We start from the raw sequence: 26,454 nt of genomic DNA, 5'->3' as shown, positions 1-26,454 counted from the left end.
ACACTGAAAGCTCATGGGTCAGGAACCTGCAGCTACGAGAAATATTTATGTACAAAACAGAAACTGGTGTTACCTGTGTGTATTGTCACGATGCAAAAGTTGTTGGAGAATTTGCAAGTGGAAAGAAGTGGAATAATATCTGGAAACTTGACTTTTTAAAGCATCTTTAGCAAACAAATCACATGGACAGTGTGCAAAAGCTCCAGTGAAAAAATCCTTCATTACCCACTACAGGCCTGCTACGCATATTTTGTGAGAGTGCAGATGAGTGAGAGTGAAAATGATCAGAGGGGATCGCAGTTCTTGTTGACAATATTTTGCTAGCTATTAAAATGAATACCTCTATATTTAAAATTCAGTGCACACATGTTGTCAGTCGGCAAAAAAAAATCGCACAGCACAAGATTTTTGTGCACACTAGTCATTACAAATTAGAGGGAACATTGGTCCATATCAAACATTATGACAGCCATTTCAGTGAATATGACACCTTACTCTGTAGTCAACCAAAAATACAAAAGAACCCTATCAAAATGATAAACAAGGTTTGAGCCCCTTTCTTTTAATTTTGTACTTCAACTTCCAGTGCTTTGTGGAAAAAAAATGTTCTGTCCTATTCTCCTTCTTTTCCCATCACTCTAAAACCCAGGGTCTCACATATTCTAATAAAAGATCCCCAAACATATCTTTGGTAAATACAACTGCAGTTTTTGTTTCTCTCAATCTCCTCTACCTCATGGTATCTGGCAATATTGATAGATTAACAGATTGAATCTGTTTTATCTCTTCAGAAATGCTCTGATTAATACTCTCCAACTACTAGTTCATCTGTGACCACTAATCAACTCTATATCCCACCACTTCTTCTACCAGAACATAATCATTTCTCCAGAAATCTCCAAAATCCAATGTTTCTTCCTTGTTATAAAGATGGCATATATGGGGTTAACTATTCCAGCAGTGGAATTAGTATAACAATAAACACAAACATCACAAAATTTCTTCGAAGTTTCATTTGGTGGGCCAAGACTCCCCTTCTGTCATGAATCACATTGTGTAGTTACAGGTCTCTACAGCTTGTCTTAAGCAATAGTTTTCTTCAAATGGTCTATCCTTTGATACCTCCACTTCTATCCAAATACTACCATTTGGTAACATTAACCAAAGGGTAAATTCATGTTCATTTATTTGCTAACTGTATCCAATTTTAGCTCTCCACTCTCTGTATTACAATGACACCGCTAGATAACTTGTATAACAAGATATGGATAATCAAAATGACCAAAATCATCAACTCCAAATCAGAATTAGGTTTAATATCATTGACATGGCGTGAAATTTGGTGTTTTACAGCAGCAGTACAGTCCAATACATAAAGATTATAAATTACAAGAATAAATATCAACTCAGATCAAAATGCAGCAGATCCTATCCATTGTTATGATATTTTTTAAAATCTTCAGTATTGCAACCATGCTTGAGCTATAATGTGACATCAACCTCACCAACATTGAACAAAAAAATAAAGATTTTGTCACTTCAAAGCTGCTTTCATGGATCGTTCATTGGCCACTTATTATACATTTAACTACGTTCTACTTTGAACATTATTCTATTCAAAACTCAGTTCCAGCAGTAATTATTGCCATATAAAATGAAAATATTTCAACTTATCAGACAATAAATATGTTATACCTATAAACTTACCAGAACTGCTAATGGAAGTGGTATAAATCCCATTCTTCTTGATACTGTATCACTATAATCTGTATATGCCTGTAAGATAATTTGTTCATTATTAAACAGACCTGAAATAGTAGATAAATAATTAAAAAGATATTGTCTTTGTCTGACAAGTGAGCACGAACTCTCTAATCATTTGATGCAACATCCATTGAGTCATTAATTTATTTAGAGACAGAGTCACAGAGTATAGAAACAGGTCATTTGGGCCAACTATCCATGCCAACCAGTTTGCCCATCCAAAATCGTGCTATTTACCTGTCACAAACAAGAGAAAATCTGCAGATACTGGAAATCCAAGCAACACACACAAAATTGTGGAGAACTCAAAAGGCCAAGCAACATCTATGGAAAAGAATACAGTTGGTGTTTCGGGCTGAGACCATTCAGCAGGACTGGAGAAAAAAAGATGAGTAGAGTTAAAAGGTGGGGGGAGGGGAGGGAGAAACACAAGGTGATAGGTGAAACTGGGAGGGGGAGGGGGTGAAGTAAAGAGCTGGAAAGTAGATTGGTGGAAGAAATCCTGGGCTGGAGAAGTGGTGGGGGGAGGGGTTTCTGACAGGAGAGGACAGAAGGCCATGGAAGAAAGAAAATGGGGGAGGAGGGAGGCAATGGGCAGGCAGAGAGATATGGTGAGAGAGAAAAAGGCATGGGGAATGGTGAAAGGGGGGGCATTACCGGAAGTTTGAGAAGTTGATGATTCTCTGCAACTTCTGCCATCTCCAAAGGGATTCCATCACCAAGCACATCTTTTTCTCCCCCTCCCTACTTTCTGCTTTCCACAGCATCGCTCCCTGTGCAACTCCCTTGTTCATTCATCACTTCCCACTGATCTCCCTCCTGGCACTTATCCTTGCAAGTGGAAAAAGTGCTACCCTGTCCCTACACCTCCTCCCTCACTACCATTCAGGGCCCCAAACAGTCCTTCCAGGTGAGGCGACACTTCACCTGTGAATCTGTCTGGTGCTCCCAGTATGGCCTCTTGTATACCAATGAGACCCAACGTAGATTGGGAGACTACTTTGCCGAGCACCTATGCTTCGTCTGCCAGAAAAAGTGGGAACTCCCAGTGGCCACTCATTTTAATTCCACTTCCCATTTCCATTTTAAAATGTCTATCCTCCATAGCCTCCTCCACTGTTGTGATGAGTCTGAAGGAACAACACCTTATATTCTGTCTGGGTAGTCTCCAACCTGATGGCATGAACACTGACTTCTCGAACTTGTGGTAATGTCTTCCCCCACGCCCTCACCATTCCCCATTCCCTTTTCCCTCGCTCTGCTTATCTCCTTGCCCACCCATTGCCTCCCTCCAGTGCTCCTCCCCCTTTTCTTTCTTCCATGGCCTTCTGCCCTTTATCAGATCCCCCTTTTCTAGCCCTGTAACTCTCTCAGCAGTCAACTTCCCGGCTCTTTACTTCACCTTTTCCCCTCTGTCACCTTGTGTTTCTCCTTCCCCTCCCCCACCTTTTAACTCTACTACTCATTTTTTTTCTCCAGTCCTGCTGAAGGGACTCAGCCCGAAACATCGACTGTACTCTTTTCCATTGATGTTGCCTGTCCTGCCGAGTTCCTTCAGCATTTTGTGTGTGTTGCTATTTACCTGTGCTTCATCCATATCGTTCTGAACTCTTTCCTATCCAGACACAGGATTTTTAGCCCACTGAGTCCAGAACGAGGATTAAACACCCACTTACACTAATCCTACATGAATTATATTTCATTTTCTCACCTTCCTCTCAATTCTCTACAGATTCTACTACTCACCACAGTGGCAAATTACCCAGCTAATCCATATGACTTTGCGATGTGGGAAGAAAACAGAGCACCCATAGGAAATCTACACTATCGGAAGCAGCACTGGAGGTTAGCTTTTAACTCCAAATCAATTAACCTGTGAGGCAACAGCTGCACCAAAGTGTATTCCATTTTTGAGAAAAAAATACATTATTTTGTATTGATCCCTCAGAGGATCGTTTGAGAATTCCTCACCCCAGACTACAGTAGATTCTGTATTATTACATATACTTCAGGTCATGCTAGATCTCTGGATGACAGGGGAAATAAAGGGATAGTACAGAATCAGGCAAGAAAGTGGAGATGAAGGCCATAGACACATTAGCCTTAATCTTATTGAAAATTGACACAGGTTTGGGAGCTGTAAATCTAGTCTTATTCTTTTGCTCAGATGAACCAGGAAGAGAATGCTTCTTTGGCCCTTGATGGAACCCCACTGCCACAGAATATATTTTATACAAATTTATTTTGCTTATTATTTTAGTGCTTACCAAAAATTCTCCTTACCAAAATTCAAAATACTGATGGTTCCTTTAATACATATATCAATTCAAATTTAGATTTTCAGTAAATGCTTATTTACATATTTAAACAGCCATACAGAACAGCAGCTTCCACAATTAAACAGAGAATTGCTTCTTTCCTTGCTGAGTTGGAAATACATTGCAGCTTAGTGGCATTTTCAAAATGATCTCCAAATTTGATCACATTAAAACAAACCTAAAATCATTGAATTCTTGTTCTCAGGTCTGTCTTTGAAGTGCTTGCAGACCTTTCTACCTTAATATTGTTGCAAAGTAGTTTTCAATTGGCATCAAAAGTTTTATTATTTTCCTTTCCATTACTTAACTAATAAGTCTGATGCATTTCTGTGAATGACATGAAAACTGCTGGGGTCTTGTAATTTCCTAAAATATTTCCAATTAAGCTGTTCATAAGGGGAGGCTGAAAAAGACAAAATAAATAGATGCTGCTGATTCACACCAGGGATGAATTGAGTATTCTCAATAAACAAGCATGTGTGTATGAAGTAGTTTTAGGATTGACCATTTAAGGCCAATGTTGCATGTAAGCATTCTTTGTGCCTTTGAATGGGATCTGAATCATTATGTAAAACTTGAGTCACATTGGTCTTAACTACTTAATTAAGAGGAAAAGCAAATAGGCTTTTGGTCAACTGCCAACCTGGCTTTTCCTCCCAGCTGAGTCTCTGCTGCGCTATAACCAGGCATAAAAGCATCACATTTTATGGCTTATTTAAATTAAAAGCGTCAACTTTGAATAACTCTTCTATCAGTAACAACATTTTATAATAATCGAATAACCAATTCAAGAGATGTCAAATATATTATGGGGTTCTGAAAAGATACTGCCAGATAGAAAGAAAGATGCTAAGAACCAAGCACAGTGCTGAGAAGGAAGGGCATGTCACCTACATCTGATCAGTGAGAAAATAGCCAAAATAGCTTTACATCCCTCTGTGAATTATTTACAGAACAGAACAAGCAAATGGAAATGTTTTGGAAACTGCCATCTTGTGAAACAGTCAGTCTGGCAACTTGCAAAGCATAAACATCTATTTTGATAATTGATGACCATGTGACTAAAGTGATTGTGCCAAAAGGAATTTGAAAGAGGCAAAGCAAATTATCTAAGACGAGTGCAAAGAAATGGATAAAAAAAATGGATTATAAATGACCAATAACAGTAACTCCAGAGACCAACTACAGAAGAATGTGAGTGTAGGGACCCTCAAGAGTGCTGGGGCAGGGTTTCAGGTTCTTGGATAATTGGAACCTTTTCGTGGGCAGGATTAACCTGTACAAGAGGGACAGGTTGCTCCTAAACTGGAGGGGAACCAATATCCTGGCCAAGAGGTTCACTAGATTGGTAGGGGGATGAGAACCAGAGCACCAGATCAGAAAGCAGGGTGGTGGAGAGGATGGTACATGTCAGGGCCAGTAAGAACAGGTAAGAGCAAAGTAATAGATGTGATGGAACGGATAGTTTGAAGTATGTGTATTTTAATGCTAGAAATATTATGGGTAAAGCTGATGAATTTAGAGCATGGAACTCTGTTGTTCTGGTCATTACAGAGACGTGGTTGAGAGAGGGACAGGAATGGGTGCTTAACATCCCAGGGTCTTGATGTTTAAGAAAAGATAGAAGGTAAAAGAGATGAGGGAATTGCACTAATCAGGAACAATATCACAGTTGTACTCAGAGGGGACTTAAATAGAGAGCTCGTCCACTGAGTCTAAATGAGTAGAACTCAAGAATAGGAACAGTACAATAGCTCCCTCCAATTGCTACCAGGACATGGGAAAAAAGATATGGAAAGGTGTAAAAGGTGTAAGAACAATAGGGTTGTTGCCATGGGGGACTTTAACTTCACTAATATTACCTGGGACCTTCTGAGTGCAAGAGGTTTAGATGGAGAAAATTTGTTAGGTGCATCCAGAAGGGTTTCCTAAATCAGTATGTAGATAGTCCAACAAGATGAGGGGCTGTACTGGACCTGGTGTTGGTTAATGAGCCTGTGTAGATGACTGACTTTTCAGTGGGTGAATGATAGGGAACAGTGACCACAACTCCTTAAGTTTTAAGACAGCTATAGATAAGGATAAGTATAGGCCTTGTGGGAGTATATTAAATAGCAGCAGGAAAAATTACAAGAGCATTAGGCAGGAACTATGGAGTATTAATTGGAAACAGCTCTTTTTGGGGAAGTTCATATCTAATATATGGAGCGTGTTTAAAGACCAACTGCACAAAGTATAGGACAGGTATGTTCCAAAGAGAAGGAAGGAAAAGGGTAGCAAGTTAATAGAACTTTAATAGGATGTCAAGGGAGGTGATGAATTTAGTCGAGAAGTATGTAAAGCTTAGGAAGCTAGAATCAAACTGAGTCCTTGAGGATTATAAAGAAGCCAGAAAAGAACGCAAGAAGGGAATTAGTAAGGCCAGGAAGAGCCATGAAAATAGGATTAAAGAGAATCTCAGGACATTCTATAAATACAGTATATCAAGAGAATAGCTAGGGAGATGGTAGGATTACTCAAGGATAAAAGGGGAACTTTTCCTTGGATGTGGGGGATGTGGGTGAGGTCCTTGAGTATTTTACATCAGTATTTACCAATATCTTTGTGTCCTCTCTAGCCACAGGCAAGGTCCTGGAGGACTGACAAGTAGCTAATATTGTTTCATTATTCAAGAAGGGAACAAGGGACAATCCTGGAAACTATAGACTGGGAGACACACATCAGTGGTAGGAAAGTTATAGAAGAGAATTTGTACGGATAGGATTTATGAACATTTGGAAAGTCACAGCCTAATTAGTGAAAGCCAGTATGGCTTTGTGCAGGACAAGTTGTGTTTTACTAATTTGATTTGAGTTTTTTGACGAGGTGATGGGGGTAATTCATGAAGGTAGAGCTGTGGATGTTGGTAAGGCATATGAGAAAGTCACTAATGGGATGCTCATCCAGAAGATTAAGATTGAGAGAGGGACAGGAATGGGTGCTTAACATCCCAGGGTCTTGATGTTTAAGAAAAGATAGAAGGTAAAAGATGAGGGAATTGCACTAATCAGGAACAATATCACAGTTGCACTCAGAGGGGACTTAAATATAGAGAGCTCATCCACTGAGTCTAATTGGGTAGAACTCAAAAATAGGAATGGTACAATAGCCGTGGATCCATGGTGAATAGGCTGTTTGGATTCAGAACTGGCTTGCCCATAGATGACATAGGGTAGTGATCTAGGGACTTATTCCAGCTGGATGTCTGTGATTAGTGGTGTTCTGCAGGGATCTGTAATGCAACGTCTGCTATTTGTGATGTATGTAATGACCTGGATGATAAAGTAATGGGTTGATTAGTAGGTTTGCAGCCTATACGAAGATCGGTGGTGTTATGGATAGCATAGATGATTGGCAACGAGTACAATAGGATAAGAATCAGTTGCAGATATGGGTGAAAAAAGAAGTTTAACCCAGCCAAATGTGAAGTATTGCACTTTGGCAGGTCAAATGCAAAGAGATAGCACACTGTTAAGGGCAAGATCCTTAACAGCATTGATGAGCAGAGGCACCTTGGGGTCCAAGTTCATAGCTCCCTGAAAGTGGCTTCACAGACTGAAAGGGTGGTTAAGAGAGCGTATGACACGCTTGCATTTATTAGTTAAGGCACTAAGTTCAATAGTTAGGACATCACGTTGCAGATCTATAAAACTCTAGTTTGGTGCGTCTGGAGTATAGAAACAGTTCTGGTGGCACCATTTTAGGAAGGATGTCGAGGCTTTGGAGAGGGTGCAGAAAAGTTTTACCAGGATGTTGCTTGGATTAGAGGCATGTACTATGCCAAAAGGTTGGACAAACTTGGGTTGTTTTCTCTGAAACTGTGGAGGCTGAGGTAAGATCTGATAGAGGTTTAGAAGATTACAAGAGCCATAGACAGAGTAGACAGACAATATCTTTTTCTCCAAGGGTGGTAATGCTTAATAGCAGAGGGCATGCATTTAAGGTGAGACAGCATAATTTTAAAGGAAATGAGAGGGGCATTTTTCTTCTTCTTTTTTTTTTTACAGAGAGTGCTGGGTGCCTGGAAAGCGCTGTCTGGGGTGAGATGGTAGAGGCAGAAAAAATGAATGTGAGGAAAATGGAAGGATATGTACATCATGTAGGCATAACTTAATTGGTGATTGGTGTGGCAACACATTGTGGGTTGAAGGGCCTGTCATGTGCTGTACTGTTCTATGACTCAGAGAAGAACTCACCAAGTCAAACCCTGGTCAGGTTCATCTACAGCAGGTAATATCTAAATACAAGTAGTAAAATTTGGAACTTTTGTAACTGAAGAGTTAATGAGCCTTATTTGAAAATATATAGTAAATCTTTGGGTTGCTTGAATTGCGAGTAATAAATACAATTGTTGGGCAAAGTTTATGGTGTTTTATTTTACCATGTGCTGCATTGAATTGGAAAAACTATAATCTTATAAAAATTAATAGATAAGGAAGTGCATTTAGATACTTACATTTTTTTGACGGCTGCTAACCAAGTCAAATGCAAGGCTGGCTCTATACTCACTATATACCTATGCACAGGAAAAAAAAGTGCAGACTTTTAGCATTCAGAACCCATTTAGACAACATGATATCAAAATGACCTTGAATGCACTAGATGGACCAGAACGTACTGCCATCATCAAGCCAGTTATGTTTATTGACGACCCATGGGTAATATTAACTTATTTTTCCCCAGATCCAGATCCTCTTAGCCACACATTGATACAGATTGTGAACAACTGGGGCCCCTAGCAATGACTGCTGTGCTAATCACACCAGCCACAGCCTGCCAACATGTTATAGACACATTCATTCCCACAGATTGCTTTCTGCTTTTCTTAACTGGCTCTCAATAAACAGAAATGTACTAAACCAAATTCCTGTTGCGAAGATGTTGCTGCAAGACAGAGTGATGCTTTGCAGGCAGCAAATAAAACTACTGACGATTCTGTAAATCTGTAAGGCCTTTTTCACGACTACAAACACTGTAATCTGCAGCCTGCACTTTCCTGCCGGGAGGTGTGCTTTTGAACTGTCTATATAACCAGGTGTTATTGTGGTATCCTGAACTATTTGGCAAACTGAACTCTTGAGAATACAGGTACGGGTGCGGTGGCCAGTGCTGGATCCGACTTGATGCTGGAGTGAATCTTCGATCCACACTGAGGTTGTGGAGCCTGGGCATGAGAATGGATAACGAACTGATATTTGGTTTATTTAAGCGATAAACCAGATTAAAAAGATTAAGGCATCAAGGCCAAGGATGGAGGACAAACCGTTGCTCAGCTTACTGCTCCGGGAGGCTTTACTCACCTCAGCACTGAACTGACTCTGCAGCTCCTGGACCAGTTTCAGTGCTGAACTGGTTACGTGACTATGGACTTACTTTTGGGGACTCTGTGATTCATGATCTGTTGGCTGTTTATTTGCTTTTTTATTGTTTGTACGATTTGTTCTTTCTTTTTTGCACATTAGATGTTTGACTACCTTTGTGGTGTGGGTATTTTTGTGAATTCTATGGTGTTTCTTTGTTTTGTGGCTGCTTGCAAGATGATGAATCTCAAGATGGTATATGGTATACATACTCTGATAATAAATGAATTTTTGAAATTCTATGTGTTCTTAATCTTTTTGATCAACCTTCTGTGGTAGGAAAATGGACAGGTAAAAATTGATGAATGGCAGTGCTAATGAGGGACTACAGTTTAGAAGAACAAAGTAGTAATGAGTTCAAAGTCTGAATCTGTGGTTGCTGTAAATTAATAGAATAAGGTATCTGGCTGATTCAGTACTGAAAAAAATACATTGTCTGTTGACAGATGGGGAATCCCAGCACTATGTAGCTAACATTACTGTTGGACATCACCTGTAGTGCAGTAATGGAACTAAAGGACAACTGCATAGCATCTGTCACTCATGAATGCCAGAAATCTGAAGTAAAGACAGAAAACACTGGAAAAATTTTCGAGTCAGACAGCATAGGTGAGAGAAATAATATTCCAAGTCAAAGCAGTTTCAGCAGGACTGAGAAAGGGGAGAAGGAAACAGAAAACACAAGTGAAAGCCTGTGATACATTTCCCCAAGAATCAGGAAGTATTTCTGATATGTATTCACTCTGAACACCAAATGTAAGATAGTGAATTCAAAGATAGTGAGTCTGGCCCATTGCCACAATAACCACTTCAGCCATTCACGGTCCCACCCACGTCTGAATTCATGTGGCTGATCTTTCTGGCTGAAACCATTCTGAAATCAAGCAGCAAGACCCTCTCTGGTATATAGGCCTTCAATGATGTTGTGAATGGGCCAAAAGAAGCCCATGTCACAAAATACGCCTGAAAGCCATGTTTTTCTATTTTTAAAGTTGTTACAGAATTTCAATCTTTTAGAAACATTAAAAATTCATTATAAACAAAATAAAACATAATTTTAGTACCTGTTTAATAAATGAAAATAAAATCACTATAAAGCACCTAGAAATACTTGAAATAATAAAAAATAAACAAAAATAATTGGAAAAATAGAAATCATTCTTCCTTTTAACCATACTCATGGACCCTGCAACTGTCACAAGATCCGCATAAGATTCCTTGGTTGTAAGACATCAAGCTTCTACTTCAACCTTCCAGGAATGCAGCTGTGAAAGATCACAGGCAGAGCTCAACCAGCAAGAACATTTACATAGGAGACCTTAACTTGCCTGGACTCCTGTAGGTAAATACCAGTTTCATGCAAAATTGCTGTCAAGACCCAGCAAAATCCATGTTGTTGCATTCTGAATTTGATATAAACATAGATCTTAACAATAATTTAGTAATTTGGTAATGTCAATTTTAAGAGCTAAAGATTGGTGTTAATTAAATGATCACATGCCTGTTATAATACTTAAAAGTATTCGTAAGAATTAAACTGAAACATAATAGAGGAAACTTTAACTGCTATTGAATATATTTCAAATTACTTGTTTTTAATTCTAGAACTGGGTATTGAAAATAAAGCATTTTGTTCCCCACCATCTCAAAAAAATAATTTACAATAACCTTGCAAAAATGACAGGTATCTCATGTCAGTAATAGTGTTAATAGTTTTCATGGTATCCCACTAACAACTTAAAACAGATCAACTGTTTACTTATTTGATGTACCATTGGTAGAACTTTTCTATGTGGAAACTGAATGCAATTTCATTGTCTAACAATGGTAAAAAGTAATATAGTGAAGTGTTTTAGAACCACCAATTAATTAAAAACTCAGCATAAAATGCAAAATGTCTTTTACACAAATAATAATTATTAGTATACTCACATCAGCGGTAATATCATTGAATTTCGTAATAAAAGCATGCTTAACCACATCCACAGCCATTTCTGATGCAATTACCATGCACACATCTGGAAACAACACCCAGAGATGGTCTAAATGGGGCAAAAATGAAACAATCTTACAAAATCATATAGATTTAAATATAATCTAGACAGGCAGATTACCATGAAGGATAGTTATAAACATTATTAAACCCTGATCTACTTTGAAAGTTTTGGCACATAAAAGAAATACTAAAAATAAATTAAACAATTCAAACTGCAACCAAAGGTTAGCTAAATATTTTTAGATTAATGGATCTATTATTCTATAAGACAAATGCAGTAAAACTTAATAATCTACCATATGACCATTCAGAAATCTCTATCACCTCACCAGGTGATGTTTGCAATTTTCAGGGCCCCAGTAAACAGGCTCCCTTCCCACACACTCTGATTCCTGCATTCGCTGTCCACTTGCTGAGGCTCACGTTTCTGCACTTCTCATCTAGTCCCAAGGGTTCCAGATCCTGTATTCATTTTAAATTAACCTGGTATGTTTGGCTGTACTCTCTTAAAACTTACCTGGTTCCATTTCCCATGGTCTCTGGCCATACAGATGGATCAATTCATTACAACAGAGCCTTGAGATAGTACAAGGTAAAATAATAACAGAAAGCAGAATAGTGTTGCAGTTACAGAGAAAGTGCAGTGTAGGTAGACAATAAGGTACTAGATCATTATGAGGTAGACTGAGGTTAAAAGTGCAACTTTTTGAACTAAGGAAACACTTAATAGTGTTATAGCAATGGGATAGAAGCTGTCCTTCAGCCTGGTGCTATGAGATTTAAGGCTTTTGTATCTTTGGCCTGATAGTAGGGGGAGAAGAGAAAATGTCTGGAGTGGGTGGGGTCTTTGATTATTCTGGCTGCTTCATCAAAGCAGCGAGAAGTGCACACAGTGTCTAAGGGAGGGAGGCTGGTTTCCATGATTTACTGTGCTGTGTACACAACTCTCTGCAGTTTCTTGTAGTGATGGACAGAGCAGTTGCCATACCAAGTTGTTATGCATCTGAACATGTTATTCTCTACGGTGCATCGATAAAAATGGATGAGGGTCAAAGCAGACATGCTTTGACATTTCTTTAGTCTTCTGAGGAAGTAAGCACCTTCTTGAGCTTTCATGGCTATGACGTCAATTTGTTTGGACCAGGACAGGCTAGTGGTGATGTGCACTCCCAGGAACCCAAAGGTTTTAATGCTCTCGACCTCAGCACTGTTAATGTAACAGGAACATGTGCATCCCTCCCTTCCTGAAGTCAATGACCAGCTTTTTTGCTTTGCTGACATTGGTGAAAAGATTGCCGTCAATGACAACAAGGTATTAGGCTCTCAATCTTTGTCCTGTACTCTGATGACCACTATGTGGAATATGTCCACTATAACGATATTATCTGCAAACTTGTAGATGGAGTTAGAGCAGAATCTGGCCATGCAGTCATGAGTTTTATGGAGTAGAGTAGGGGCTGATGATGCACCCTTGTGGAGCAACAGCATTGCTTCTGTTGGTCAAGAATTCAAAGGTCCAGTGCAAAGGGAGATGTTAGCTGGCTCACCGAAACGTTACTCTTTAGTGTCCTCAAAAAAAGTGAAATAACAGTATTTAACTTCAATCTTTCAGAAAATCTATGAATCTAACATGACAAATATCCTGAGTGCGCTGGATTAATGGAGTTTTATTGTACACAATAGACTATGCTTATCACTCAGGTTAACTGCATAATAAAAACAATAAAAGATATCCACATGTACTCTTTTACCTGGATTCCATGAAAATTGTTCCATATTTCTCAAACAAACAATTAGCAGAAGTACATAGTTGTTGAACCTCTCCCTTATATCTGCAAACAGATTTTTGTCTACATTAGTGGTCATGTTAAAATTGTTCCAAAATTCTTCTTTGTATTTTGTACTGATGATTTTTACCAAGAATCTCAGTGCTTTTTCAAAAGTTCCGTACAGTGACTAAAAATTAAAAGTGCCTCCAAAATTAAATTACAGAATAACAGAAACTATTAAAGGAAGAACACACACAATGCAAGGTATTAGAGATGAACAACTGCAGTGCTTGGACACAAGAAAAGCTAGAGTGGAACATCTAACTATCTTATATTTGATTTGCCAGTGTAAGGAATGAGGAGTATTTGGTTGGCTTTTCAGGTGTGCCACAGTGTCAGTAACAATATGTGTAAGCACAGTGGTCATTAACAGACAACAATGGTGTTAAGCTGTCTCAAAATATTGGAGGGTATAACTTTAAGATGAAAGGGGAAAATTTTAAATGAGATTTATAAGACATGTTTAAAAATATACAATAGATGTCAGAGCAGATCTGATAGCAACATTTTTAAGGCATTGAGACAGACACCTGAGCAGGGAGAGAATAGAGTGATATAGACCTTAGGCAGGCAAGTACTGTATGCAGTTTAAATTGGCATCATGGTTGGCACAGACATTATGGGCCAAGGGGCCTGTTCCTGTACTAAAATGTTCTATATTCTATAAACTGTCCTGTATTTCACAATGGTTGTACCCATCTCTGTACCGACAAGGTTGAAACTCTACGTGATTGAAAAAAAATATAGGTTCAACCACCATATCACCAAAATTTAAAATTCACATTTATTCACTATTACAAGACTGGCATATTACAAGTAATTCAGCAGTTATCAATTTCACTGCATGGAAACTATTACCCTATACACCTACAACTGAACAGAATTACTGAACATGCACAGTATCTGATAATTACCCATCCATAAAAGTGGTTTGATAATTATGAGATAATGCACATTTATAGTAATTTTGATGTCTACAACAGCAATGATATAAAATATGTGCCTAGAAATTCAATTGCATAACAAAACATTTTGGCACAAGTCATCCTTGAAATATTAACCAAATTCTATGTCAGAGACACAAGGTTATGGACACTTAGAATGTAGCACTGCCTATGGAACTCAGCATGAGAACTTGGAAGATGCTCTTTTTCCAGTTTCCATTGGGTACTCTCAGGACTACCAAGCGTTTCCAAAGCAAAATAGGATTTGGATCACTTTAAGACAAATGCTTTATTTCATTTGCATCCTATGTCATCACACCCCAACTAAATTTATAAACTATCATGCCAAGCCCCATTAACCACAAAATCTTAAATGAAGTTAGGAGAAATGCACTCTGTTTCTTCCAACTCATCAATCATCCGAGTTTTCAGTCATGTCACATTTCCCATTCTCCAATCACCAGACCAAGTAATCTCCTAGGTCTCTATCAGAGGCTTCAATCTATAAATTTAAACTCAATGCCACACAAATCCTTGGCTGAGTATCAATTTAATCTCAATTATCACCTATCTTCAATTGCAGTCAGCTTCACTGAATATTCCAATCCAGTTTCCCTGTGCTGCAGCACTCCAAGGCTTTACTCTAACACCATATACATGTTCACTCTTCTTAACAAATTTTCCTCCATTTAATTTTATTTTCAACCCTAAATACCTAATCTATATAAACACATTACTCAATAACACTTTTATTTGCTTCTCTTTTTACCATGAAAAGCCTCTACAGGAAATCTTCTTTCTCACATACACAGAGGATTTATAAAGAATCCTGAAGTTTAGGCAAACTATTAGTTAATATCTTGCTGTAGACAATAGACTTTGAAAACATTCTGAAAACTCATGGCATGCATACTTCTCTACTGTGCACCGTTAGATCAAGTAATCTTATGCAGCCTCTAACATAATGCTGCTATTGAAAATGCAACTTTAAATCCTATTCAGTCTAGTATTACTTTATTGAAAAATCATATCCAAAATAAATGGATGTATTTTGGTTCTTTTAAATTTTCTGTTGATAATAAAAACTGAATGAATTATGAAAGCTTGTCATGGAAACAAAAGTGCTTTTATCATTTATAACAAAAATAGAATATGCTGGAAAAAGTCATCCAATCATATATAACATCATAATAAAAATAACATGGTAATGGCCCAGATTTTGTTGCCAGTTGAATAAATGCCCAGAGCTCTCTTGTGAACTTTTGCCCTGTGGTTAGTAATACTGAAAAAACCCAAATCAACATGGGCTTTGTATAGGAATTCTGGGACCCATGAGGTGGCAGTTAGATGCCAGCTTATCCAAATGTTGTCTTTTAAAAGCATAGTAATTAAATCCATAGTTCACAGAGTCTATACTAGGTTAATTCAAGCTTGAACATTTCATTCAATAAAACAAGCCTACAAAGAAAATGAAATAAGGAGAACACAGAAGACAGAAATAAGACAGGATAAATAATAAACATATAATTTTTAATTTTTGGCCTAGAAGTAATAGTTAGTAAAGGCCCAAACTTTGAAGGTTTGGCTGGCTCATCATTGTTTTGTGGCTGGAATAAAATATTTTTCCCCATTAGCACATACAATTAACACCTTTAAAAAAAAGTAATGTGTTAATTTGTAATCATGTTAACTGCAATGAAAGGTCTTAGCTTCAATCAATGCTTACATATTCCTATTTATTCTTTCTTCACATCACTCATTTTCCTTCAATATAGAAATGTAAAAATCAACATAGCATTACTATAATAACAATGAACTTTGATTTAAAGTTTAATTAAACATTTTGTTTAGTGGACAAGAGATCTGTAGCTGGATCACTACAAGGTGAAAACCTAAACATTCTCTTTTAAGATTCAAAATCAAGGGCTACAGACACTATTAATGTGAAATAAAAGCAAAAGTATTGGAAATACTCCTATTCAGGCTGTGTCACTGGAGAGAGAAACAGGACTAATCTGAATCCGTAAGATATTTATTTAAGGTTATCAGTTTATTTTCAGCAGTACTGGTAACATCGTTCTCCACTCTTTATCAAAAAAAATTAATAAAAGGGGAATAGAAGCATTATATTACACTGCCTAATTTCATTTTTGAAACATGTTTTACAGTTATGCAAAGTAATTTGCCATTAAATGAATCTAAGCTCATCAATTTCAAGCAGATTTCAGACATCGTTTCACAAGTGCACTCAAAGTGGAAACTCTACTTCCCAATTTAAAGCAGGCTTGTAAAACAGATTTTCAAACTCATGGTATAATTTCTAAAACAACACTTTTTGTTAAACAAACAATCCAGATCAGTGGAGCAGTACATACCGCTATTAGACATCTGAAACAAATTGTTCTTCTCAAACTTCTTGAAAACACTTCCTTTTATCTCCACAAACTGTTAAATAAAATTAAATCAGTTTTGAAACATTATAGCATAATATATAACTATTAACATTAACTAACTACTTGTAAGTGAATTTTGGGGACAATCTAGTATTTGAAAATTAGTATCACAATAAAAAGGGTGAGAAAACAAATTGCAACTATCCAATCAAAACAAAAGGCATCTGGCACATTTTGTTTAGCCATAAATTAGAACTTGGCAGAGGTTATATTTATTGCAGCTGTACAGAAGATGATGTTGTAAAAAATCCATACACGTGAAACCAGGGCATTAGACACGTCAACAGCATTACAATGATTCCAAGATTTAAAAAGAACATGAGGAAGTGGATTTAGAGAATGGATAAAAGGTAGGAAATAAGTTGGTGAAGTAAGGAGGGACAAGTAACCAGAAGTAACTGATCTAAAGTAAGTGAAAAAGAATTGGAGCCAACATAAAAATGAGTGAGCTACTATGATTAGAATGTCCTCTCTGGAAAGGATGCAAATTCAATAGTTAGGTTAAAGGGCAATTATTTGGATTAATTCAATAGCTCTAACAAACAGGCAACAAATCACGGTCGCTTCTGTATGTGCTTTATCATTCTATGATTCAATAATTGTGGCAATATTGAATTTCACTAAAATTGTAAAAGTAAAATTACATTGTTTTGTATGTTCATAAAATATACCGTTTTTATTATTTGCATTATAAACAAGTACATTGATAACACATTATTCAACTGTTAAGGTGCGCAAGAATCCGTATATTAAAACAGATAGACACAAAATACTCACATTATTTGACATCATGATGGTAAGTAATGATTTGTTGTGGGAATTGAAAGCAACATTCAAAGTTGTTGCTTGTACCATAACCAAAATTGTATGCAGGACTATATTTAATTTGTTAAGGATAGCACAGAAACAAAGAAAAAAAAGAACTTACCCAGCTATGAAAATACTGCTTGTGCAAATACCTAATTGTTCATATCTGGCAATATTAAATTTATATTCAGGACAGACTTTGCCATTAAAGACAGAGGGTAGTGGTTGATGGGACTTATTCTGGCTGAAGGTCTGTATTTAGCGATATTGCACAGGGATCTAAACTGGGGCTTCTGTTGTTTGTGATATGTATAAATGCCCTGGATAAAAATATAGACGGTAGGGTTAGTAAGTTTGCAAGTGATACAAAGATGGGTTGGATTGTGGACAGCGTAGATGATTGAGAAAGAATATAGCAGGATATAGATATGTGTGTTGCAGACACAGTTGCAGTTGCAGATATGTGTGGAGGAATGGCAGATGGAGTTTAACATGGTCAATGTAGTGTTAAACATCAGGAGATCAAATGCAAAGGGATCGTGCACTCTCAATCGCAAAACCCTTAACAGTGTTGATGTGCAGAGGGTCTTGGCTATACAACCTGTATAGTGGTAAAGAAGGCATGTGACATGCTTACCTTTAATTGAAGAACTGCCTTCAACAGTTGGGAAGCTATGCTGCAGCTTTATAAAGCTCTAGTTAAACTGCATCTCAGCTGCTGTACTCAGTTCTGGTTGCCTCATTTTAGGAAGGCTGTCAAGGCTTTGGAAAGGGTGAAGAAGAGGCTTAACAGCAGGCTGAATGGATTAGAAGGCATGTGCTATGGGGAGAGGTTGGTCAAGCTTGAGTTATCTTTTCCTGGAGTGGGATAGAATGAAGGGTGATCCAATGAAGTTTTAAAGGCTTATGAAAGATATACAGTATCTATTTCCCAGGTTAGAAATGTTTAATATCAGGGCACACATATTTAAAATGAGAGAAGAAGTACAAAGGAGATGTCCAGGGCAAGTGTTTTTTTTACAAAACACAGAATGATGGGTATCTGAAATGCACTGCCAAGGGTGGCTGTGGAAGTAAGTATGATAGATGTATTCAAGAGGTTCTCAGATAGGCATATGAATGTGGAAGAAACATTTGATTTCTAACGTAAAAGCCTATTCCCGTGCTGTGCCATTCTAAGTTCTATATTCTAAACTAACAGTAAATCACCTTAAAAGAGTCTAACAAATAAGACTGAATTTCATAAACTGCAAAGTTCCAACCTGCATAAAATACAACTGTATCTTTGGTCATAGGTGCCCAATGTTATACATGCCTTCGCATGTTTGATCCTGAATATGCAATGCATTATAAATTAATGAAAACTTATAACACTGAAACAGTGTTATGCAACTCTTAAGATAAACCTGATATCTGAGACATGACTGAACATCCAGTTTGAAGGACTGTGAAATTAACAATGCAAATTAGAAAACAGGCAAATTAGAATGGTTGGACTCGATGCTAAAAAAGCTAGTAACAAAAAGCAAAGAAAATTTTGATTTAAAAAAAATCAAAATCAAAAATAACATTTACTGAAACATAGTTAGAGACCTAAGAGACTTAATATTCAATTATCAGTGCAGAAATGTTTTTGGTTCTAAATAAGATCTAAAATGGTATCAGGAACAAAATGATAAAAGGACTTAATTTTCTCTAACAAATTTGGCTTATGTCTATTGCACAATACAATGACTTCATACCAATCAAATAATTTTTGCTGAACAGACAGAGATGCAAAGCTCACAAAGCCAATGGCAGTAAGTTGCATTTCAGGCAGAGAGTTTTCTTCTTTCCACATTTAATCATATATCTGTCCTTACCCAAAATTACAGTAAGAATGTATAAAACCAGTGAAAACTAAAAGCACATTTTGAAATAAAATCCCATGACAATAAAATGTTGAAAAGCACAGTATCTGCCCATGTAAACACTACTACACTTATGCCTGATAAGTCACAATTACATATTTCAGTATTTAATATTGTCTTGTTCCCTTCAGTAAAAGCGATTAATATTTAACTTAATATAATTAATATTTGATCTGCATAGAAAATATAAATATTCATTAAATTATTTTCATTTGTGCAGAAATAATTGATTACATTCAGTATGTCATCAAAATCTTCCATAAAATCATGAATAATTGTAATTGACTAAAAATATTAAAAATTCAGATCTATAATATATTTAGTTCAAAGGATACAAACATAAAGCACTGCCATGAAAAAGTGAGGTATCACCCCAATATGAGCCCTTTTTTTCTTTTTTGGTTCTGTAGCTGTCCAATACAGTGCATCCAAAATATCTTGACCAAATGAAGAGAAAAGACGATCTGCAACCTGTGGGAAAATCCATCTACTGTATAATTAATGGCACATTCCTGAAAGTTATGTAATCCCATTTCAAAAATAAATATGCTAATTAAATAATTGTCAAAGAACTGCTATTTCATTAATAAAATCTAATCCAGTAAATTGAACACAAGTTATGGGAGAGGAATTAGGCCACAGAGCCCATCGAGTCTTCTCTGTCATTTAATTATGACTAATTTTTTTCAACCCCATTCTTCTGACTTCTCCCTATAATCCTTAGCAATCTCATGTTCCTGATAGGTTAAACCCTTTATTTCCAGGATCATTCTTCTGAACTTGGGCCCTCTCTAGAGCCAGCACATCTTTCCTTAGTTATGGGGCCTAAAATGGTTCACGACGTCCCAAATGTGACCTGACCAATATCTTACAAAGCCTCAGCAGTACATCCTTGCTTTTATATATAAGTCCTATCAAAAAGAATACTAACAGTGAAGTTGCCTTTCTTACTACCAACTTAACCTCTAAGTTACCTTTAAGAGTTCCTGAATTAGGACTCCATGCCTCTTTGCACCCCCAATGTTTGAATTCTCTCCTCATATAGGATATAGTCTACACTGCTATTCTTTCTACCAAAATTTATAATCCCACATTTCCCTACACTGCATTCCATTTTACAATTCTTTGTCCACTCCTAACCTAATTTCTTCAGCAGAATCCCTACCTCTACAACGCTACCATCCTTCCAGCTAGCTTGGTACTATCTGTAAACTTGACCACAATGCCATCAGTTCCCTCATTCAGATCATCAGTGTGTAAAGTGAAAAGTTGTTGTTCCAACACTGACCCCTTGCTAATCTTCACTAGTCATCAACAGCCATCCTGAAGTGGATCTCTAAATCCTCACTCTCAAACTCCTGCCAGTCAGCCTATTTTCTTGCTAGTACTTTTTGCCTCTAACACTATGGGCTATTAGCTGGTTTAGCACTCTTATGTGTGCACTTTGTCAAAGTTGTTCAATCTAGAGATGATGTAGTCCAAAAAGACTTCAGAAATTAAAAATGAGATGCATATTTCATGGTGGATAATTTCAAACTAAAATGTTCATTCTACCGCTTATGCAAACTTTCTGTGCACTCTTGATGTAAGGCCTCCAGGTTCTCAATACCATCATGAATGCAGCTTCTTCACTTTCAGCTGCCATTTTTCTGTATTAGTTCATATTTTCTTATGATTTCAGTCATTTTCACTCCATCAGTCTCTGTAAGCTCACATAGCATTCCTATTCCTCATTAATTTCCCTGTCCCATGCACCAGAGATTGCCCTTTTCTCAGGGTAGCTTTGAGCACATCTTTGAATCTCTTTCTCTGTTCAGCTGTTGATCTTCTCCATGACCGAACTCAGAATCAAGTGCCTGTTTTGAGATTCTGGTGTTAGGCAAGCCAATAAACCGCCCTGCCTAGCAAGTCTGACCAAGAGGAACTAGGGCCTTAATACTGGGGATGATGGCCTGAAAGAACAAAGTAACATTGGTTTGCTTATCCCGCAAATGAATTTGGCAGATTTTGCTCAGCAGGACGATGAAGTGAGAGCAAATTATTTGAGGTCTTGAACACGTTGAATGCAAGGCCCATACTCCTATATGCTTCAGTAAACAAATCCACAATGCATCGGAGTTTGGCTTCCAGCATACATAATGGCAAGTGTCATTTGCCAACACAAAATAATCTGCAGATGCTGGGGTCAAAGCAACACTCACAACACGCTGGAGGAACTCAGCAGGTCAGGCAGCATCCGTGGAAAAGATTGGTCGATGTTTCGGGCCGGAACTTGACAAAGGGTTCCGGCCCGAAATGTCGACTGATCTTTTCCACAGATGCTGCCTGACCTGCTGAGTTCGTCCAGCATGTTGTGTCATTTGCCTACTGCAGCTTAACTACTGAACTTCCAGTGATTTTGATTTCCTATTTTAAGCTCCTCAGGTTAAACAGATTTTCATTAATTTTGTAGACTAGCCTCACTCCAAAAGAACGTTTATAAGAGGAGAAAGGCAACAATGGACGAAGAAAGATTGATCAAAGAGTTGAAGAAATGACATATCCTTATTTGACACTGGTCATCACTGAGGTTGGTCTGTTGTAGGTTCACTAGTTAGTATCATAATTTGCTGGCCATCGCGGAGCCAACTTAAGGTGGAAATGAATTTGTGTTATCAGCTAAATTTGAGGAGAATGTTTCGTAGTGTCTCCTATTTGGTGGATGTCAAGGTTTTAATGACACCAAATTAAACCATGTGCAGAGACAGATGATGTTCCTTAGATTTTTCTTGTGGTTGGTATGCATTGAAGATCATTTCTATTGTGCCTCCAAATGAACATTCTTAATATTAATATTGATTGCACCAAATAAAATATATGATAGGGTAGATGTAGATGCACATAAAGTAACTGGGGGAAATTTCAAGCTAGGGCATTTTTGCCCTATTTGAGTAGATCCTCACGGTTGGCCTTTCCTGGTACAAATTTATCTTTGTCCAGGAGTGCCAAATAGAGTGACTGTTAGAGCAATTTTTGGCATTAATACACGTAGCATTTAATCCTAACTGACTTCAGCCACCAAACTTCAGATTTAATTATGTATTAAAGATTAAAAATGAAAATGCAACTCAGAACAGTAAAATGCAGACCAGGAAATAGGCACTTAACTGATTGGATTCATGCATATGTAGACAATCAATATCCCGTTGCATGTATACAACAGTAATTAACACTTATTATGGGTGTGATGATGGGAAGATCCAGGCATGTGTAGTTGCCAGGAAACATTGTAAATATGGATTTGTCTGAATTGTCCTGAATTTTCTTTGATCTTTAGCATATAAAATGTCATGTAATGTTGGATCAAGGAGAACTTATGCTCCAAAAGGGTGGAGCAAAAGGTGTTTCTCTCTCTCTCTCTCTTCCCCTCCCCCTCCCTCTCCTTTTCCCTCTCTCACCCACTCCCTCTTGTGACTCCAAAGGCTATCAGCTTATTTGTGATATTTTGTCAAATAAAGAGACTGCTTCATATCCCTCTTTCTCTCTTGTGACTCCACAGGCTGTTAGCTTATTTGTGAGTACTTCTCTCCAGTGACTTCATTCAGAATCAGAATCAGGTTTATTATCACCAGCATGTGATGTGAAATATGTTAACTTAGCAGCAGCAGTTCAATGTAATACATAATCTAGCAGGGAGAGAGAAAAATAATAATAAAATAAAACATAATAATAAATAAACAAGTAAATCAATTACGTATATTGAATAGATTTTTTTAAATGTGCAAAATGTACTGTATTTTTTTAAAAAGTGAGGTAGTGTCCAAAGCTTCAATGTCCATTTAGGAATCGGATGGCAGAGGGGAAGAAGCTGTTCCTGAATCGCTGAGTGTGTGCCTTCAGGCTTCTGTACCTCCTACCTGATGGTAACAGTGAGAAAAGGGCATGCCTTGGGTGCTGGAGGTCCTTAATAATGGATGCTGCCTTTCTGAGACACTGCTCCCCAAGAAGGAACTGACTAGATTTACAAACTTCTACAGCTTCTTTCAGTCGTGTGCAGTAGCCCCTCCATACCAGACTGTGATGCAGTCTGTCAGAATGCTCTCCACAGTACAACCATAGATGTTTTTGAGTGTATTTTGTTGACATGCCAAATCTCTTCAAACTCTTCATGCAACATTTGGTGCAACAGCTTACTGGTAGTTTAAAAGCAAAGAAATTCAATTAAAACATTACTAATAACACCTTTTTTTTTTAAAAGAAGTAAACTACTTGATGAGAGGCATTGATTGTGTGCCTAGCCAGAGGCTTTTTCCCCAGGGCTGAAATGGCTAACACAAGGGGGCATTGTTTTAAGGTGCTTGGAAGTAGATACAAGGGGGATGTCAGAGGTAAGTTTTTCCACACAGTGGTGGGTGCATGGAATGCATAGCCTGTGAAGGTGGTACAGGCGGATACAATAGGGTCTTTTAAGAGCCTCTCAGATAGGTACATGGAGCTTAGAAAAATAGAGAGCTATACGGTATGGAAATTCTAGGCAGTTTCTAGAGTAGATTACGTGGTCAGCACAAAATTGTGGGCTGAAGGGCCTGTAATGTGCTGTAGATTTCTATGTATCACCACAAACAATGAATAGGGGAACAAATTCGAGAGATGTGCCGTGCTGCTATGCTGCAAAATTGATGCACTTGGAGTTGGAACTCTGCTGCTTGAAGTGAACGATTCAGAGAGGAGAAGTTGAGACAGTGCAGTTCTGATGCCCATCCAACTAACTCAGGTGTGAGGGTGGATCACTCCAAGCGATGAACCGATTTGGAGAGGTCAAAAACAGCTTCTTCGGCAGCAAAATCTAGACCTGAAGCAAAACTCTTGGTGGCGTTTTCTGGGGCCAGAACGATTCGCCGTGGCAGAGCCTGGATCATAACATGAGGCACGATCTGCTGTTTGGACAATTCAAACACCAGCCCATATAGACTGGGGGCTCCTTACACCACGGCACTGAGGCTATGAGACTGTTCCTTCCCCCTCCCCTGGTTGCTGTGCTTCGTGTCTGTGAATTTTGTGGTGATTTGCCCTGCTAATATGATGAACTGAATACCAAGGCCGTAGGTCTACTCTGGGCATTTGGATCCAAGGGCTCAATCTGGTTCATAATGCTGCTGTTCTTGCTCACTTCTATTGTTCACAAGACATGCATTTTATTTGCTCTTTCTCTGTGCATCGGTGGTTGGTCTTTACTTTTTTAAATTAGGTTCTTGTGGCTGCCTGCAAGGTTGATTAACATACATTCTTTGATAATAATTGTGCTTTGAATCTTTATGAATATTCCTTGCTTACTACTCAAAAAAGTACAATATTGCCACTCAAATGTGAATCACCATTACCAAGCTTATTCCATCTTTCTAAATGATAAGCTCTATTGTCCTTATGAAATGTTTCTATTAACTTGCCAACTATGAATATCAGTCTTAACACTGAAAATTAATCTAAACTGAAAGTAGTACTATAAATTACCTGGACACTTTTAGGCATTTACATCTTTTTTTCTTCACAAGTTGTACATTACAACTAGATGCATTCTAACATCATGCTTCCTGATTTCTTGTCCAAAAGTAGATAGAAACAGTTTATTAAGGACAAGAAATGAAGTTTAGTTATTTTCTTCGAAGATTAATCAGTGGCCATTGATCTCTTGCAAGATCTAATACCCTCAATAAAAATTTATCAGGTCTAATAACTCAATGAAACACACTATACCATGCTTAAAACATTCTATAACTCAATTGAAAGGAACAACTAGTTTCATTAAAGCTCTCATTCAAAAGTCTATGTTCTTTCCTTGTAAATGTGTGGATACTTATATAGATTTTGAAATTAACTAGACAAACTAGCATATTACAAGAACGGTGATACTATTTTTTTTAAATGCATGTTTAATTCATTTCAGCAATGACAAGCTGAAGTTTGTGACTACAAATATTATCAACATTCTTTTATTCTATGTAAGATAACAAGACACAGCAGCAGAATTAGGCATTTCAGCCCATCGAGTCTACTCAGCCATTTCATCCCAGCTGATCTATTTTTCCTCTCAGCGATATCTCCTGCGTTCACCCTGTAACCATTCACACACTGACCTATCAACCTATACCTTAAATACACTCAATGACCTGGCCTCCACAACTGCCTGTGGCAATAAATTCCACAGATTTACCAGTCTCTGACTAAAGAAATTCCTTCTCATCTCCGTCTAAATGAATGTTCCTCTACTCTGGCCCTAGACTCCCCACTAAAGGAAACATCCTCTCCACATCCATTATCCTGGCCTTTCAACATTTGAAATGTTACAATGCGAGCCATAGAAACCATAGAAACTACAGCACAGAAACAGGCCTTTTGGCCCTTCTTGGCTGTGCCGAACCATTTTCTGCCTAGTCCCACTGACCTGCACACAGACCATATCCCTCCATACACCTCCCATCCATGTATCTGTCCAATTTATTCTTAAATGTTAAAAAAGAACCCGCATTTACCACCTCGTCTGGCAGCTCATTCCATACTCCCACCACTCTCTGTGTGAAGAAGTCCCCCCTAATGCTCCCTTTAAACTTTTCCCCCCTCACCCTAAACCCATGTCCTCTGGTTTTTTTCTCCCCTTGCCTCAGTGGAAAAAGCCTGCTTGCATTCACTCTATCTATACCCATCATAATTTTATATACCTCTATCAAATCTCCCCTCATTCTTCTACGCTCCAGGGAATAAAGTCCCAACCTATTCAACCTTTCTCTGTAACTAAGTTTCTCAAGTCCCGGCAACATCCTTGTAAACCTTCTCTGCACTCTTTCAACCTTATTTATAGCCTTCCTGCAATTTGGTGACCAAAACTGAACACAATACTCCAGATCCGGCCTCACCAATGCCTTATACAACCTCATCATAACATTCCAGCTCTTATACTCAATACTTTGATCAATAAAGGCCAATGTACCAAAAGCTCTCTTTACGACCCTATCTACCTGTGACGCCACTTTTAGGGAATTTTGTATCTGTATTCCCAG

General features: G+C 37.8%; 1 protein-coding gene across 1 annotated transcript in view; it reads right to left on the bottom strand.

Moving 5' to 3' along the window:
• LOC140195148 (transmembrane anterior posterior transformation protein 1 homolog) overlaps positions 1 to 26,454 on the bottom strand; it is a 102,843-nt gene that overhangs the window by 33,040 nt on the left and 43,349 nt on the right. The window contains exons 5-11 of the mRNA XM_072253003.1: positions 19,756 to 19,891; positions 17,481 to 17,578; positions 16,626 to 16,695; positions 13,229 to 13,309; positions 11,414 to 11,523; positions 8,578 to 8,637; positions 1,708 to 1,776 (exon numbers count right to left, since the gene is read on the bottom strand). Coding sequence (XP_072109104.1) covers positions 1,708 to 1,776; positions 8,578 to 8,637; positions 11,414 to 11,523; positions 13,229 to 13,309; positions 16,626 to 16,695; positions 17,481 to 17,578; positions 19,756 to 19,891 — 624 coding nt within the window. The remainder of the gene's footprint in view (positions 1 to 1,707; positions 1,777 to 8,577; positions 8,638 to 11,413; positions 11,524 to 13,228; positions 13,310 to 16,625; positions 16,696 to 17,480; positions 17,579 to 19,755; positions 19,892 to 26,454) is intronic.

This window comes from Mobula birostris, chromosome 3, assembly GCF_030028105.1.
Source record: "Mobula birostris isolate sMobBir1 chromosome 3, sMobBir1.hap1, whole genome shotgun sequence".
In the NCBI taxonomy this organism is placed as follows: Eukaryota; Metazoa; Chordata; class Chondrichthyes; order Myliobatiformes; family Myliobatidae; genus Mobula; species Mobula birostris.
This window is presented reverse-complemented; position numbering and strand designations above follow the sequence as displayed.